Source organism: Larimichthys crocea, chromosome XVI, assembly GCF_000972845.2.
Source record: "Larimichthys crocea isolate SSNF chromosome XVI, L_crocea_2.0, whole genome shotgun sequence".
Classification (NCBI taxonomy): Eukaryota; Metazoa; Chordata; class Actinopteri; family Sciaenidae; genus Larimichthys; species Larimichthys crocea.
Window position 1 is genome coordinate 10,006,046 of NC_040026.1, and position 16,545 is coordinate 10,022,590.

The 16,545-nt window shown below is 43.5% G+C and overlaps 1 protein-coding gene across 13 annotated transcripts in view; it reads left to right on the plus strand.

Annotated features, from left to right (window-relative positions):
* Window positions 1-16,545, plus strand: part of raraa (retinoic acid receptor, alpha a) — a 134,560-nt gene that overhangs the window by 53,661 nt on the left and 64,354 nt on the right. For 12 of the 13 annotated variants that reach the window (XM_027289582.1, XM_019261964.2, XM_019261956.2 and 9 more), the window contains one exon: window positions 6,911-7,694. In XM_027289582.1, the coding sequence (XP_027145383.1) occupies window positions 7,541-7,694 (154 nt within the window). In that variant the 5' untranslated portion in view covers window positions 6,911-7,540. Of the gene's footprint in view, window positions 1-994; window positions 1,120-6,910; window positions 7,695-16,545 lie in introns of all 13 variants that reach the window. The other variant, XM_027289580.1, reaches the window with a different exon arrangement.

Consider the following 16,545-nt stretch of genomic DNA (forward strand, 5'->3'; position numbering starts at 1 on the left):
TAGTTCTATGTTTTATTGACTTTGGTCAACACAGTTAACGTGTCGCTGTGCATCTGTCGGGATCTGGCTGTGAATGTGTGTTTATAGGCATATATGCATGCATGCATGCAGGTTGGCAGATGGTCCAGTTCTGCATGGACAGCTACGGTAGCGCTCATTATGTGTGAAGAGGCAGGCTAACATCTTACCCTGACACACACACATACACAGCTCATCCCTGGGTTTATTTTTTGCAGGTGCAGTGCTTGCTGGCATTTGAGATAATTAAAGGCTGACCTTTTCTGAGGTGAGGCAGAAATGTCACCCCGCCTGCTCCACTGACAAGTGGATTCACCCCACAGGGGGCCTTGGCAAAACGGCTGAGGATCCTCGCCGACCTGGATGTGCACTTAGCACCCTTTAGCCCTCCTTGCGCCACACTTTCTGGCTATCATTGAGAAGTAGCTCCCACATCCTGCTCAGTCACCCACAATGCCTTAACTCGCTATGATTCTGACCATGTGGAAGCTATACAGGTGAAAGGAGCACTGAGGTGGATGTATAAGAGTTTAAAAACAATCCAACATACAGTGTAAACCTCATAGGATAATCATGCTGTAGAGATACGTAAAGTGAATTGCAACTTTTTGAGACAAAAGTTTCGAAATAGTTTCTTTCTTTACTAAAAGCTTGAGCGGGTGCCTTACAGCAGACGCAGAACTAATAAAATAATTCTCTCACCAAAGTCCAGTGACTGTACTTTGTACTCGTATCACAGTTTTAGCATGTAGGAGTGCATAGAATACCTGCGTGTGTTTGTGACATTTTAGCGTTTTTATTAGACATGTTAATGTGCTGTCGAGTGAGGAGAAGAAGGGTGATTAAGTAGAATCCAGATTTCTTCCATCTTTGGTCTGTTTTAATATACCTCCACCATCTTTTAGTGAGAAGATAATCCAACGTAAGGTAGAAAAAACTATTAGTGACCTTATCTGACTCGCAAACTTCTCCCCAGCCTTGCATGACCCTTTCTGGCACATCTCTCAGTTGGATTCCCGAGTTCTGCCTCCATCCCCCACCACCTCCACACGCCCGCCGATTTGGTCTACAGTTCATGCAAAATCCATCCCATCTGAGCTGGTAATGTACAGTAAATGCAGTGTACTGTAAGACACTCCCCCTAGGGCAATAAGATGACATGCAAATGTTATTCAGGACATTTGGCACACATTAATAAGCACACGCATGCGCACACATACAGGCTACATGCGCCACCGCACACAATGCCCATAATCAGACACTTGTTGATACGCACACACACACACACACACAGACACACACGCGTTTGCCTCGTTCATGTACATCACTGCACATACCAATACACACACACAGATGCTCTTAAATGCGCAGTATGTGCACACTAAAGCGTCCACAAAAGCACATTCGCTCGCGCGATGTCACGTCTCACTTCTGACGTATACATCCACCCACACTGCTGTCCTCATAAAAATTTCAGTGCATCGTGCTTCAGCGACTTCCATTATGTGTAACGCTGCAAAGCCATACATGCTGGAGTCAGAGCTCCACTCTGTGCTGTTAAAGACCGACATCCACTCTAGACTCGCAAGCCTGTGGAGAGGTTTTTTGTACAAATCCATGTGGGTTTTATGTTTAGGCCATTATAGAGAAATTCTAAGTCCCCCTTTCCTCTAAGTGGTGAAATACCATGTCATCACGTTGGAAACACCAAAGTGTATATGTAGCAGCATGCCTGTCATTTGAAACAGCAGGTGCAACGCATTGGCGATATTCAAATGATTTGCCCACAGGAAAGGAACAACATAAAGGGACGGGTATCATATAACAACATGATAGCAAGTGACTTGTTACAGTGTTTATTGTCCTTCAATATTTGTTACCTCAGTCTGTTGTACATATCACTGAGCAATGCCTGTAATGATCAGTTCACCGTACTGCGTAGGTTTACATTTATAATGAAGTTACAAAGCAGTAATATTTCTTTAAGATATATTAGCGGGAGTTAAACTTCTCTTAATGGCAGCTCAAAGACTCGTGCCAGATGGAGCCATCCTCTGTAATTATGCTGTAGGATGTAGCATTAACATAACCATGTGTCGAACGCCACTGAACTCCATAGCATTAGCAACACATTCAAGTGCCACTGACCACCAGCTGCTCTTGTCAAGGAGATGTAGCACTAGCAGCACACACATCATGGATAATTGGTCATCAGGAGAGATTTAGGTTCAGGTGTTGCAGGTGCGTGTGCATGCATGTGTTCATACTTGCGCCCGTGTGTGTCTTACCATCTCAAGAAACACCCCGTGCTTTTTTTTTTTGTTCTCCAAACCTCGACAACAACCGGTGTCTGTTTTACTTTCTGTCGGTGACCTTTTCGAACTTTATCGCGCACACCTTCAAACGCCACGTGCACCTCCCTCTGTTCACGCGCACACACCACCAGAGTGTCTCCGTGTGTCACGCGTTCTATTCGTTATTTCCCCCTTGGTTGTGCTTGCTACGTTATCTGCTCGTCCACCCTGACCTCACGCTGCGATTTGCTTTTTCTGATTATTAATTCAACGTTTGCTGTCACAACCGATTACGGTCTCCTTCGCCCCATGACCTCTGATCCTTCCTCCTCTCTGCCTGTTACATGCCAAACACAGAGTTAAGACCAAGTGACCCAGATTGTTTGTTTATTCTCCCTCATACTGTAAGTGATCACATACATTCCCTCAGGAGCTGCTCTCCATACAGTACCATGCCTATGTGCCCTTGTGGAAATGAATTTGGCAGATATGGGCTGGTTATACACAGATAAGGCTATACAAATGGAAGCTGTGGAGGAATTGTTAGAAACTAAACAAACATTAATGGCTAGATTCCAGTCCCCAGCGCCCTTACCCATTTCTGTATGGCTATTGCATCACTTTTAATCTTAGACCATACTATCTTTCCCATTTTAGACTACGGATGTTTGAGTTGTGTCAGTGTAAGTGCAGTAAGCAAGTGCATTTTTCATGTGTACATGGACGTGCGGTTCACCTTCCTGTTTGTTACGCTTTTATACCTTATCTTCTTCTCTTTATGCATGTACTGTACATATACAAGACATGTCTCGTCTGCCATGACACTACTCGAGCACATCTATACTCCAACAAAGACCAGCAACCGCGCAGCGTTATGCTCCCCCTTTCGTCTTCTCCATATCAACAACCTTGTGTGTCAGCCGTATCATACAGAACACATACATCATACGGCGGGAGGCACCAGCAGCTGAGATTCGAGGGCATCCTGACAGAGGAATGGAGGAGAGATTAGTACGTGTGCGTGTGTGTGTGTGTGTAAAGAAAAGAGATGTGTACATGAGGAGACATGGAGTAAAATACAATTATGGATGTCTGTGCTGTCTGTGTTTATGTGTGCATATGCTTTTTATACAGTCTGTATACACACATAAGCATGTACATACTTGAGGATTTCAGGATCAGGATGATTGGTTTGTGTACATTGACAGGAGGGAGGATGAGGAGTGCATGTCAGCAGCTTTACCCTGCTTTGGTGTTGCGTGTGCAGTTTTCACAGCAGATTATACGGGCCCTCAGTTCTGCCTTGATTCCTCATTTAGCGGTGTGTGTGTGTGTGTGTGTGTCTAATATTTGTGTTGCTGATTGTGTGTGTGTGTGTTTTGTCCTTAGCACTGGGAGAGGGATTATACAGGTGCTCAGTTATGGTTTACTTCTGCTCACACTCCCTTGTGGTTTTTGAGTGGGTGTGTGTGTCTCTGTGTTTGTGTGTGTGTGTGTATGCATGGATGAGTGCATAAAGGGCTACTGATTGTAGAATGTGTTTGAAATGCTTCGGCTGCACCAGTCAGACATTGTTTACATGCATCCGTTGTATGTTTGTCTGCTCTCAGCTCCAGACAAAAACACTTGTATGCACGTGCAAATATACATTTTTTAAAATATTCATAGGCATAGAAAATAAATAATGGGGTCCCTTCTTTTGAAATGATATCCTGCGATTAATATAAAAAATAAAATAAAATAATGTTCCAATATTTTTATGTATTAAAATGTTTGCAGCTTGCAGAGTAGAGTAGTTCAGCAATTTAGTTAATAGATGTCTGATGTCATCCATTTTGTCACACTTAAATGGAATGCTTTATAATTTAATTACTTTAACCTCATCCTAATTTTATGGATCTCTAATGTCACTGTTGAGTGACCTTCACATAAAAGCCCAGTGTCTCTAAACAACCCTGATATTCTGCCTTACAACTGGAGGGTGTCTCTCGGTGTCTAATTTAAAATCAAAAGTCATGTGGGTAGGAACGTTGACTGCCTTTAGGTCTAACTAGTCATCGCAAAATATTTAATATTTATAAGAAAAGCTCCATGTGCCGCAACCGCTTTCTTTGTAGCAAACAACAATATCCCCGACTATTTGCTGTAAAATAACTAAAAGGAATTAGGTGTGGGTGCACCACACCAAAAGTTGCTGTGGGTGCAAGGGCACTGCAATGTTTGATGCCGCTTATCATTCACAACGACCTCTTATGGTGCCCACACTAGACGATGTAATGATAATGGTGAAGGAAGTGGCCCATTTCCAGCCTGTGGGTTCTCCTCGTGTCCCAGTGAGTTGTAGTTCCTCATTGAAAGAACCAGTTCAGAGTCTGTGGCCCCTGGGTATTGCATTAAAATATATATGGCTTTACATCACTTTAGTGTGTGTTTTCGACAACGCTGATGCATTTTACATGATCGCGCCGACGTGCAATGCAGAGTGTAACAAGGCCACATTTCATAATGGTAATGGTTGTGTGGTACTCTGTATTATGGAACCAGAAATAATATCTTACAGGCCGTTGTTAGTATGTTACCTTAACTCTTAACTCTATTCTGGTTTAATAGCTGGCTACTCAGTGGAGAGAGGGGCTTTAAAAGCAAGTAAAACTATAACCAACTCCCCTGGGCTTTAAAATATGCTGTTAAAGCTTTTGCTCTAATACAAGCGCACCCTCCAGCCCACAACCCCCGACCACCACACACACCAGAAACGTGTGACTAGAGAGCACTTTGCCAACGATCAATAAAAATAAGGCAGCTAATAGAAGACCAAACCCATAAAATCAGCCTTCCATCTGATTAAAAGACATATCAGTGCTGCACATGCACTACCTGCACTATACATACTTAGCTTCCCACACAGAAACACATACATGCTGTAGTTTGGTAACTCATAAATAATTGCTCAATTTCCTGCGTATACGTCTGTGTATCGTCAAAATGCACATTCAGCGTCACTGAGTCACTGAGTCACTGAGCTTTCTGACAGACACACCAAAGAATGTTATACTGTAATCAAAGACGGCGGAGCTCCTGCAGTGACAAAGACTCCCACCACCCTGTGAGAAGAATAAGACATGTTTGAAGATGTTTGACTTTTAGAGACAGGAATGATCGACACGAGAGATGTGATGCAAGAAGATTCAAAGTGCTGCATCACCGGTGCCCAGCTAGCCTGGTGTTTGTTTTAAAGTACAGTTTGTAGTCCATCTGGAGCTATGCAGATAAGCATCATCACATGTACAGATGGACAACAAATGAAATGGAAAACCTGGATGAATGAGTGGAAAAAACATAACAAATTCATTATTCATGTTACCATTGCCTGAAAATATTATTTAATGTGGATCAGTCACATCTGCTTTATGCTTGATCCACTGAAAATGTAATCAGAGGCATCCTGAGGTTCCACAGTCACAAGATCTCAACCTTATTGAACTTAACTGTCTTGGCGCGCTCTCCACCACATCATTAAAAACACAGAATGAGAGAATATCTTTTGGAAAAATGGCGCCCATCCCTCCGGTAGAGTTCAGAGACTTTTCGAGTCTGTGCCGTGGAGCGCTGAAGCTGTTCTGCTTGCATGTGGTGAAACACTTTATGACGTTTTTTTCCTTTCATTTGTCACCCATCTGGACACGGCTGCCACCAGCACACCCCTCTCACCTGTCATATCCCGATGCTTTATGTAGATCATTCAAGTGAGAACAGGCACACCAACATGTCTCACTTGACCCCTCTCTCTTTCCATGATGTCCTAGTGTGATTCATGCAATAGTGCCGCATTCCTGAGCAACACTTTTCATGCAAAGATACATTCCTCCTGCGTTTTAAGTGCAGACTGCGTGTGTGTGTGTGTGTGTGTCGCAATGATTTTACTTTTACTGCTATGCATTACATCTGCTGCCTCATAAAAGGTCATTACATTAAAAACAGGTTATGCTCATGTTATGACAAGCGGTTTTGAAGAAAGAGATTCTCTTTTCCTCTTGTATATATTTTGGTGCTGGTGTACTATTTTATGATAATTGTGTTCTCTGGGTGTATAACTGTCAGTGCCCTTGTGTGTGCTCATGCTTTCTGCAGTGGTTTCAGGTCTGTTACTACATGTCTTGCTCTTAATTTGGCAGTAAACTCTGCAGCAGAAATCTCTAGTGGTACCAGATCGGCGCCTTGGGTCTCACCTCTGGCTTCTGCAACTGGTGTAATTAGCAAAGTTTTCTTTCGTGACGTTCCTTTCATTTATGTTTTGGCTTGTCTCCCGCAGTATTTGTAGTCTGTCACTGTTAATGAGCACACAAAGCTGCGAGGAGACTTCACACACCCACTGCTCTCTTCGCAATTTTAACACTCCATTAGATAATTAAGGCGGAGGGGGTGTTTTTGTAACATTTCAGATGAGACATTACCATTAATTAGTGTCAAAAGAAAAGAACTGTTTTGCTGGAGCACTTAAGTACAAAGGGAAACGATCTCTTTACCTTGTCATTGAAGCACTAAATAGATCTCTCTCTCTCTCTCTCTCTCTCTCTCTGTTTTTTTTTTAACCATAGGCAGAAGCTTGTTGACTGCAAAGAGGACGCCTGTGCAAGGAGAAGAGCTTTGTCTCGGCACCATGTGATCCTGCCTTACCTAGGAGCGCTAGGAGAGTGAATCTACGCTCCCTAAAAAGCATCACAACCACTAGCACCCCTATCACCACTATCACCACTCCTGACTGCAGTCATCAAAGGCACCTGTTCTTGACTCAACTTGCCTTCTGTCTCCGTCACCCCCTTCATCTTGAAGATAAGGAATGGCCGTGCGAGTTTCGAGCTTCTCAAACACCTCTCGCAAATAAGGCCTTTCAGCTTGTTTCACAATAGCGGAGAAAGGAAGGATAAAACAGTCCTCTTTTATACTTCCGCCCTGCGTCTCTTTATCAGTGTTTCCTTAGTAATTCAATCCTCAACACACACATTCACTAAACCAACAGGCTTTTTTGTCTTGGTGACATTTTAAGGACACCAGCACACAAGGATTGTTTTTTTTATATTTTTTTTATTGGAATATCTACTCATGCAGTGTCCCTATGGGGGATTAAGTCAACACAGGAATCCACACTGACTCCTCTCTTAGTTAGACCTTGTTAAGGTGGTTTTTCAGTGAGATCTGTCTGTGACTGGAGGTGGACTGAAGCCATCATGGCTGGGAAGGGCAACCCGGTGCCGGGCCCCCACCTCAACGGCTTCCCCATGCCCACATACTCCTACTTCTTCCCCCACATGTTGGGGAGCCTGTCGCCTCCAGCTCTGCCGGGACTGCCCATCAGCGGGTACAGCACCCCGTCACCAGCCAGTAAGTAAACTCCTACTCTTTTTGATTATTCTGCACTGGTTCAGTTTTCAGATGTGGGACCGTGCCATGCTCTGGCTATTGTTTAGGCTGGCTGTCGAGTGACAGGAGGTGGGGAGAGGAAGATTTACTTTCCTTTGTGTATGTCCTGGTTTACCTGTGCGGTTGGTGCTCACTGTTTCCTGTGAAGTTCCCCTACTGTGTGTGTGTACATATGCTTGTGCCTGTGAGTCTGCTGGTAAAAAGGACTCTTTCATCTCGTGCTTTAGTTTAGATCATTCTTATTTGAAAGACATGTGTGATGGTAAACAGAAAGCAGCAACCACACACATGCACACATACATACACACACACCCCACGTTGCCTCCAGCGCTGTCCTTAATTTACAAGCCCATACACATCAGCGCGCATACTCACACACACACACAAAACACAAACACATGAAATGTCAGAGCAGATCACAGGGAAGTGAGGCAGGACAGCCAGAAAGGAGCATTGTTTATTTGGGGAACACAGATTTGGCAAATACACCTAAAATAAATCTCACAAAAGCTGTCATCGTAGCGAGCCTTCATGCTACGACTCGGTTATATAATCTATCAAAAGCCTCAGAACTGACTTGCAAAGTTGCTTAAGTCAAACTAGGTGAAAAGTACTTTCTGGTATGGAGAGAAGCTGCCCTTTACTGTATTGATTTATACAGAAGAACATCTGTTTAATAGTGGCAGAAGAACAAGATCCTTTATTCAAAAGTTTTTTTGAAAAGTAAAAGTAAAAGTAAGAAGAAGTCCGGTATATTAAATTACTTATGCATTTGCCTATAGGCTTATTTTAATGTCGTAGCAGGTCAAGCTTACTTTAAATGCCTTTATATGCTGTTGCAAATAGAATTTAATCTATAACAATACATCATAGCTTGCATTATGAATGTATGTTTTGAATTGTGAAAAAAGTCCCACAAATCAACTTGGTTTAAGGATTCTCTGGGGGTGACATTCAGCGTTGTGAATTGCAGCACAAAAATGCAGAAATGTGACACCTTGTGCTGGCAGTTTTCACCAAGTCACACGCTTAATCTAAATTTTACACAAAAATACTGTGACGGGTTTTTTTTGTGTCGAAAAGAAGTTAAAATGACCGCACTGCACGGACAGATTTTTCATTTATTTTAAGGAAAGAAGACTTTACAGTTATGTTATTACGCTGTCCAGTCGTGTAAAATCTTAATCTGTGAACTATAACTGACATATTGTACGTGGTAGTGTATAAAGTAAAACGTTAGCCTCTAAAGTTTCCGACAAAGTTGAATAAATATCAGTAAAGGCACCACCACCACCACCATTCAGTTCACTTTAACACAATCCCTGCTTCTCACAGCAGACATTGACAAACAGCGGGATAATCAATGAAACGACTGTGGCAGCAGCAGAAATATGAACTAAAGGAATACAGCTGCTCGTGCAGACGTGCAGTCAGTTTGTGCGTATTGGTGTGGACAGGCCTGTCAGACTGCGGCCTTGCTCTCACAGGCTCTCACAGGCTCTCACAGGCTCTCACAGGTTCAGAGGGGGTCAGCGTATTGACTTTCTATCTGCTGGAGTTTGCGTTGGCAGCCAGCATGGAGGGAAGTGAAGAACAGTTAGTGCCCAGCCCAGTCACTCCTACTTCCCCAATACCAGATACCCCACCTCGCTCCAGTCAGTCAGATTCCTCTTTTTACACTGTTGCAAGTGTGTGAATCTTTCTGAATATCTGCACGTGTGTGTGTGTGTGTGTGTGTGTGTGTGTGTGTGTGTGTGTCAGACCACTCTCTCAGTGTTTGCCATGTGGGGCGGCAAGGTTCCTTCCCTTTTGCCTTGGACAAACATTTCCTGTCTGTAAACACTGGAGAACCAGGGACACCACAGCTTCCTGTCGAGCAGAAACACACACAAACGCACACACACACACATGCACGCACACACTTTTAAACATCTTTGCCCTTCATGCTGGCTCACTTTCTCTTACTCCTGCTCCTCCGTGCATGCAGATAACTGCAGGCATAATTCACACACACATGCGTGCGTGCGTGCGCACACACACACACACACACACACACACAGAGCACACAAAGCAACAGAAACACATGTGTCTCCTGCCACATGCAGTACACACTGTAACACAAACACGCCACCTTCAACCTCTTTCTCTTCCTCCTCCTCTCTTCCTAACCGCTCTCTGGCAGATCATTTCTCTCTCCCTCCCTCTTTCTCAAACACCTCCTTTTCTTTTCTCACATTTTCACACATTTTCACGCGCACATACACACACAGATATATGTATATCTGTATGTGTGGGTGAATGAGTATATAATAGGTTGTCCTTGGCTATACGTACCATTGTATAGAAAGATCACGTTCTTATATGAAAAGAAGTTTGAATCTTTGGAACACAGAGTGCATTATATGTTCGCTACATTCCTAGCTGGGACTGAAGTACGTTGATATCTTTTTTATTCTCTTATATCTACACACATTTGTGTATCATGATTGTTCTTGGCTTGATTTGGATGATGGTTTCTAAACTTTTAGTACAATGGATTGCTTCTTCTGCACAAAATGTTGTTGTGTATTGGAGTGATGTTTCCCGAATGCCTGTATTTATTTATTTCTGTTCAGTCCAATCCAGTACGATGCAGGTATAAACTGCACATGTAAAAAGGGCAAGTCATTGGCAAGTTCCCGAAGTAGATCATGTTGGGTAAACAGTCCTGAAGCCAGGCCTTGCCATTTTATTTTAATGCTGAGCTCATCTGGCATTAAAGTCCTGCTCGGTAGACCTTCCCTCTCCTTTCTGCTCTCTTTCTTCTGTCCACACTCTACCTCCTCCACTGCCGTTCTCAGAGCTGTCCAGCTCCTGGTCCTCAGCCTCCTTTAGCAAACCACAATAGACCAATTATTTGGACCAAGCAGAGCAGAAGGCTACAACATACACACTCCTCTCCATTCACTCTCTCTCTCTCACGCTGTGTCTGTCCAGCTCTAGCCTCCTGGGTCTTCACATCACATTATCTGAAAATCATCAGGTTAGGTTACGCACCGGAGCAGATCAGTCGCAGATATTGATATTACATTTATTGCCTGCAGCTTTATTAGTTAACTGAATATTATCGCCGTAGATTGATCACGCTCACACACCAGCAAACGTGCACGCCACTGTATTGAACACGGCCAAATCTCCACATCCAGTAGGACGTGCTCCTTTGACGCACGCCCGCACGTTCACATGGACAACTTTCATTAGTGTGTTCGATTAAATCCTTTGTGCCTCACGCTTGTATGAATATGGAACTATCTGGCAATAACACCCCAACTATTGATCCCGTTATTATCATTAAAGCCTTCCACTGTCTGTCACCAGCTCTAACACCGTGCTATTACATTAGCACAGTGTTATGAGGGATCATAATGAATGGAGCCAGCTTGCTACCTGCTGCCACAGCGTACTAATTGGCTTTTCCCCACAGAGCCCTCTTGTTTCAGCAGCCACAGTAATTGCTCGGTGCACTAGTGTTTCCGAGGATGGCTAACACACACGAGCACCATCTCTTCTGACTTATTAGGGGGCTTTATGGCATTTATGAATGTAGTTTTGGGCCAGAAGGAGAAATATGAAAGGGTATTTTCAGACCTCAAGGAAGCTTGTGTGTGTGTCACCTATCCCATTAAGCAGCCCGTGGTGGAATGCACTGACCGTGGGTAAATATGGATATGGTAATGTTGGGCAAAGTGTGTGTTTATGTGTGTGTGTGCTGGTTTCTGGACAGACAGGTGGTTCCTCTCTGCCCCGGTGGTCTGCAGGAATCAAGGGGGCATGTCAGTACACTCCATGGGTGGCGAAAACACACACTTTCACGTACACACACACAGACACACACACACAAACACACAGCTTGTGTGGTAGGGATAAGGATAATGACAGTGAGAAACACTTGTGGTGTGCTCCCTTTTGGCAGCAATCCAAAGTGTGTGCGGCTACGACACAAACATGCAAGCTATTGACTGGAGCACTTTTTCTATTAGGCCGCCAGGTATCAGCCATTTAGCTTTTTCAGAAGGACACGCACACACACACACACACAGAAACGGTACCTCTGGGGAGCTGGTTGTCATTATTGGAAAGCCATTTGAGGGGTGCCGATACTCTGATGGCGAAGATGCAGGCTTATTAAACATGGCGTGTAAAACACATCTAGCATGGCAGCGTCGCACTCATTCACCCCCAGCTTAACGACCTTGTTAATTAACTGCAGAGCACTGGGAGTCTGAAAAATGAGCACAAGGACTGTCCTATTCTTATTTTCAAAAAGAAATAATTGATGCTACTTTGAGATTGTTGGCACATCGCAGGTAGTTCGAGAGTCAGATTCTTTGTGTCGAATCAGGTTGCAAAAAGTTGACTTCAGCCAGTTTCATTTTGTTTTTCCACAACCTAAAATACCACACCGCATGTCATTTATTCACATTTCCTATAACATATCTTAGAGAAACTAAATGGCTGGTACCTGGCTTGCGTGTACATTCCTCAACGGGCTATTTAAATCATTTCGCCCTTTCTTCTCGGAGCTAATTCCTTTTGCCGTGACCTTTTTATGACTTAAATCATTAAACATGATGAAGATGAGTCTATCTGTGCTTTCAGAGGATATCGACACACAGGAACATTTGGAGAAATTATTATTGTGATAATTGTTATTGTGCATTTTGAGCATTTTGTACATTGATAGAATGTACAGTATTTTCTAGACACATAACCTTTAATGCCAGGAAATAACAACATTTAAACAAATAAGTAGATTTTTTTCATCAAGTGCGAAGACCAAGCTTGTATTTTGAGAATATAATGCCATATTAGTGGCCGTGGTATAAGAAGACAACCACATCTCCAGACAAAAGCGTTAATATTGGAGTTTTTTTTTTTTTTTTTTACCAGAAAACGTTCAGAGCTGCTGAAAAGAGAAAGTAAAACCACAAGCGAGACAGACAGCAAATCAGAGAGGGATAGCGGGGCAGAGATACAGTGCTTCTGTGCAGATGTGACAGAAGTGGAAGCCCTAGGCACACATACACTCATACACCCACACATATACACACACATAGACACATTAGCAGCACACGTGTCCCGTGCCAGCATCGTGTGCCAAAACACCAGCAAGCTTCGCCAAAAGGCGCTCCCACAAGAAAACCCATCACCCTCTTCTTTGGCCCCCTGGCCTTCCTTCCCTCATATCTTCCTCACGCCCTTCTTTTTTTTGGCTGCTACACATCTCTTGTTCTCTCCCTCTCATTTCCCCACCTTCATTCTTCCTCCTTCCTCACTCCGTCACATCAATACTCTCTCTGTGGTTCCTTCCCTGTCCGCTCATCTCCTTTTCACTCTCATCTTTCTGTCGTTATACCTGATCATCCACTCCCCACACCTCTCTCTCTCTCTCTCTCTCTCTCTCTCTGTCTTTCTCTCTACACTCTTTACCCTCCCACCCTCCCTTTCTCCACCTTAGGACTTGACAGAGCTATCATTACCCTGCCACCTATTTACTCGCAGCCTGTTATTTTCCATTTGCTTTGAGGGGACCTGGGGCCAAATCCCTGCCCAGAATACTTGATCCTAGCCACAGGATTTATCCCCGAGTGGCTTGGCAAGTGTGGTCCACTCCCCGAGCCCCCCTTTCCCTCTCTTGTTCTTTTCCCCCCTCTCTCTCTCTTTCTCTCTCTCTTTCTTTCTCTATCTCTTTGCTCTCTCATTCTGTCTTTCTTTCTATAGGTTTTTCTTCTTCTTCTTCTTCTTCTTCTTCTTCTTCTTCTTCTTCTTCCTTCCATGGCCGCTTATGCAAATACAGGCCCTCCTTTTCAAAGAGCTGTCTACCCATAATCCGATGGATGGCTCCATTTTCGGAGTGCTACACACTTACACACACATTTGTGCGCGCAGAAAGGCAGAATGCATCACACACTCTATTAGAAAAACAAGGACACATGCTATCTCCCATAAACATTCACTCCAGCTGGCAAATGCATGCACACATGTGTACAGACGCACACACACACACACACACAAAGTGACACACGAGCCCTCCTCTGCAGCATGGGTGTTATGTTTTGAGCAGCGAGCGCTATAAGCTGTAGTTGGGCCATAACAACTTCAAAACCAGCAGGCTGTCGCCAGCAGCCATGCAGCACTCAGTTGGGTAAACACTGGCATAATCTAAATCTCTCTCTGATGTGCCAGCGCGGGTATCTTTATTTCTGCTCTCTTCAAAGGCTCCGCGAGGAAGTCAAGACAAGGGTAACGCGATAAGAACTCATCTCTACGGCTTCCCTATCCTTTCCGTCAACCCACTCTCGCGCTGACCCCCTTCTCCTTCCTTTTATCTCCTCTCCCCTCCCCATACATCCTCTCACACACACACACACACACACACACACACACACACACACATATATCTCTATCTTCTTATGCCCTTTTTGCAGCACCCATCTCATGCAGCCATAATTCACACTGCCGCATACATTCAAATGTCAATGACTCTCTCACAGGCATCATTCCTCTATTGTCCTTTGATAAGCGGCAGGGATGACGGCATCTGTAAAATATAGGGCAGTTACCTAATGGAGGAAACGAGCGAGGGAAGGAAAAAGGAAAGGAGAGAGCTGAGGAAAGGTCCTGAGAGGTTGTGCGGGTCTGCCCCTGCACAGCTCGGAGAGTGATTGAATTATCAAGCAGAGCTTTGCTTGTTGTCCAAAGGGTGTTTCAGAGGGAAAGCCCTTTTCTCAGTGGCTAATGCGCTTTTTCAGCCTAGCACAATGGCTAGCTGTGTTGCGCAAAAGGGGCTAAGGGAGCTCTGTTCGGCCAGAGCTTATGGGGCCACCAGCTCTCTCTTGGCACCTCTCTAAGGGGCCCCTGGCCACACTTAACCTCAAGCCTGTCTGCTAGCATTAGCACATTGCCTCCTCAGAGTGGAAAGATAATGCACCGGTGACAGCATCCGCGCATTACAGGCTTAAGTTCACCATCGGAAAACTAGTGCACATTGAATTCTGCTGTTTTATAGATAATCATTAGCATTCCAGAGAATTACGGCCGCTTTCTGAGCCTGCCAGTTGTATTCATTGCATTTTTCTGCTGTGAAGTACTGTATCCAGTCATAATATCGTATCACAATACAGAAATATTTCATGATACTAGGTTACAGGGATTGTGCTCAAAGCACATAAAATGTCTCATTAGAAATGTTTCATTTTCAATAAAACAGTAATTTTGTCGTCACTATCATCTACCCTCAGGTGCCATTTATGTCTAATCTATCCTCAATTTTCGTCACACATAGAGGTCATGCCATAATATTTGTGTTATTTGTGTGGAACTAATTCTCTTTTTAATTCCTGTAAACTGAATTGACTGTAGTGGAAATTAAGTAAGTGTAAGAGTGTAAATGCAGAAGAGAAAAGAGGAAAGAGTAAAAAACGAAATAAACGTCTGTAAAAGTCTGTGTAAAGGCAATTCTGAGATTTCTTTCAAAATACATGTTAGAAAATAGTTGCTGAAAACACGCGAAAAGACTTTGAAAGATATGTTACTGAAATGTGGAGTTAGAGGTTTTTTGGGCGGTCCTAAAGGGTGGCTCGATGACACGCTGAGGACACCCTGACCATACCCCTGCACCCCCAGCAGAGAGATAGAGATTCATTGATCTCACTCAGTGTTTCAAAGTTAGTCATGTCATTTTCTGAACTCATCTGACACATTTCAGTCGCTTTGAAATTGCTGCTTGAGTGCATGAGTGGGCGTGGCTTCAGAGCCTTTAGCAGCCCCCACAGCCCCCACAGTCCTGGAGCTGAAAATACTGCAAGTTTTTACCCCATTTGGACACCTAATTTCATAAACTTAAAAAAAAAAAAAAGTTAATTTAAATTTAAATTTGCCTAGGTGGTTATAAACACTTTCTTCTTTGGTCTGACAAACACATATTTATCCTTACTTTACACAGACTTTAAACCGCATCTGGATTTCAAACAGTGTCCTGAGCTGATAAATTCACTTACAGGAAAAGTGCTTCCTAATGCACAAAAGCTAAAATACACCATAAACTACAAGGTCATCTGTCCGGTTAGGACAAATGAGCGCGCCAAAAATCAGTAGATATTTGGGAATGTAATTATCACTGGCGTAGAGGGGCAAAAATGACATATGCACACCAGACGGGATTAAAATCACCAATCAGCACATGCAATATTAAAATCAACGAACTGCCCTTACATAAATAAATTCCATCTGAGCAGTGTATCCTGTCTGAATGTGCTGCACGAAACACAGATGTGAGCTATAAATTGTAAGATCTTATGAGGTCCGTAGGTAATTCTTGTCCAGTGGAGTTAGAGCTTGTGTCTTTTATTCAGAAACAATGTCGTCCTCTGTGCTCGTGTATGTGTGTGTTAATATACTTTCCCATGAATTAAACTAAAAGGATTATTAGGAAATAATAATGTTTTCTTGCTTTCAATTCCTTTATCTAAGATTAACCCTCTTGTGCTTGAATCACATTTATAGTTTCAATACCTTATGGCTGCATTTTTCTTTCTTTTCTCATCACTCTGATCTCTCCTTTTCCTCTCTCCTTTTTTGCAGCCTCTCTCTTTTCTTTTCATCAGGATCAAACGGCTGCTCAGCAGTTAACCTGTGATCAATGTTAAAAGGCGCCTGAAACCTTCACTGGCTCTCTCATCTTCTCTCCGCTCGTCCACACTCTTCCTGTGAATGACACACACACAAACTTTTACATGCTCCTTTTTATCGCCATGTCCCAGCCTTGCTCCTT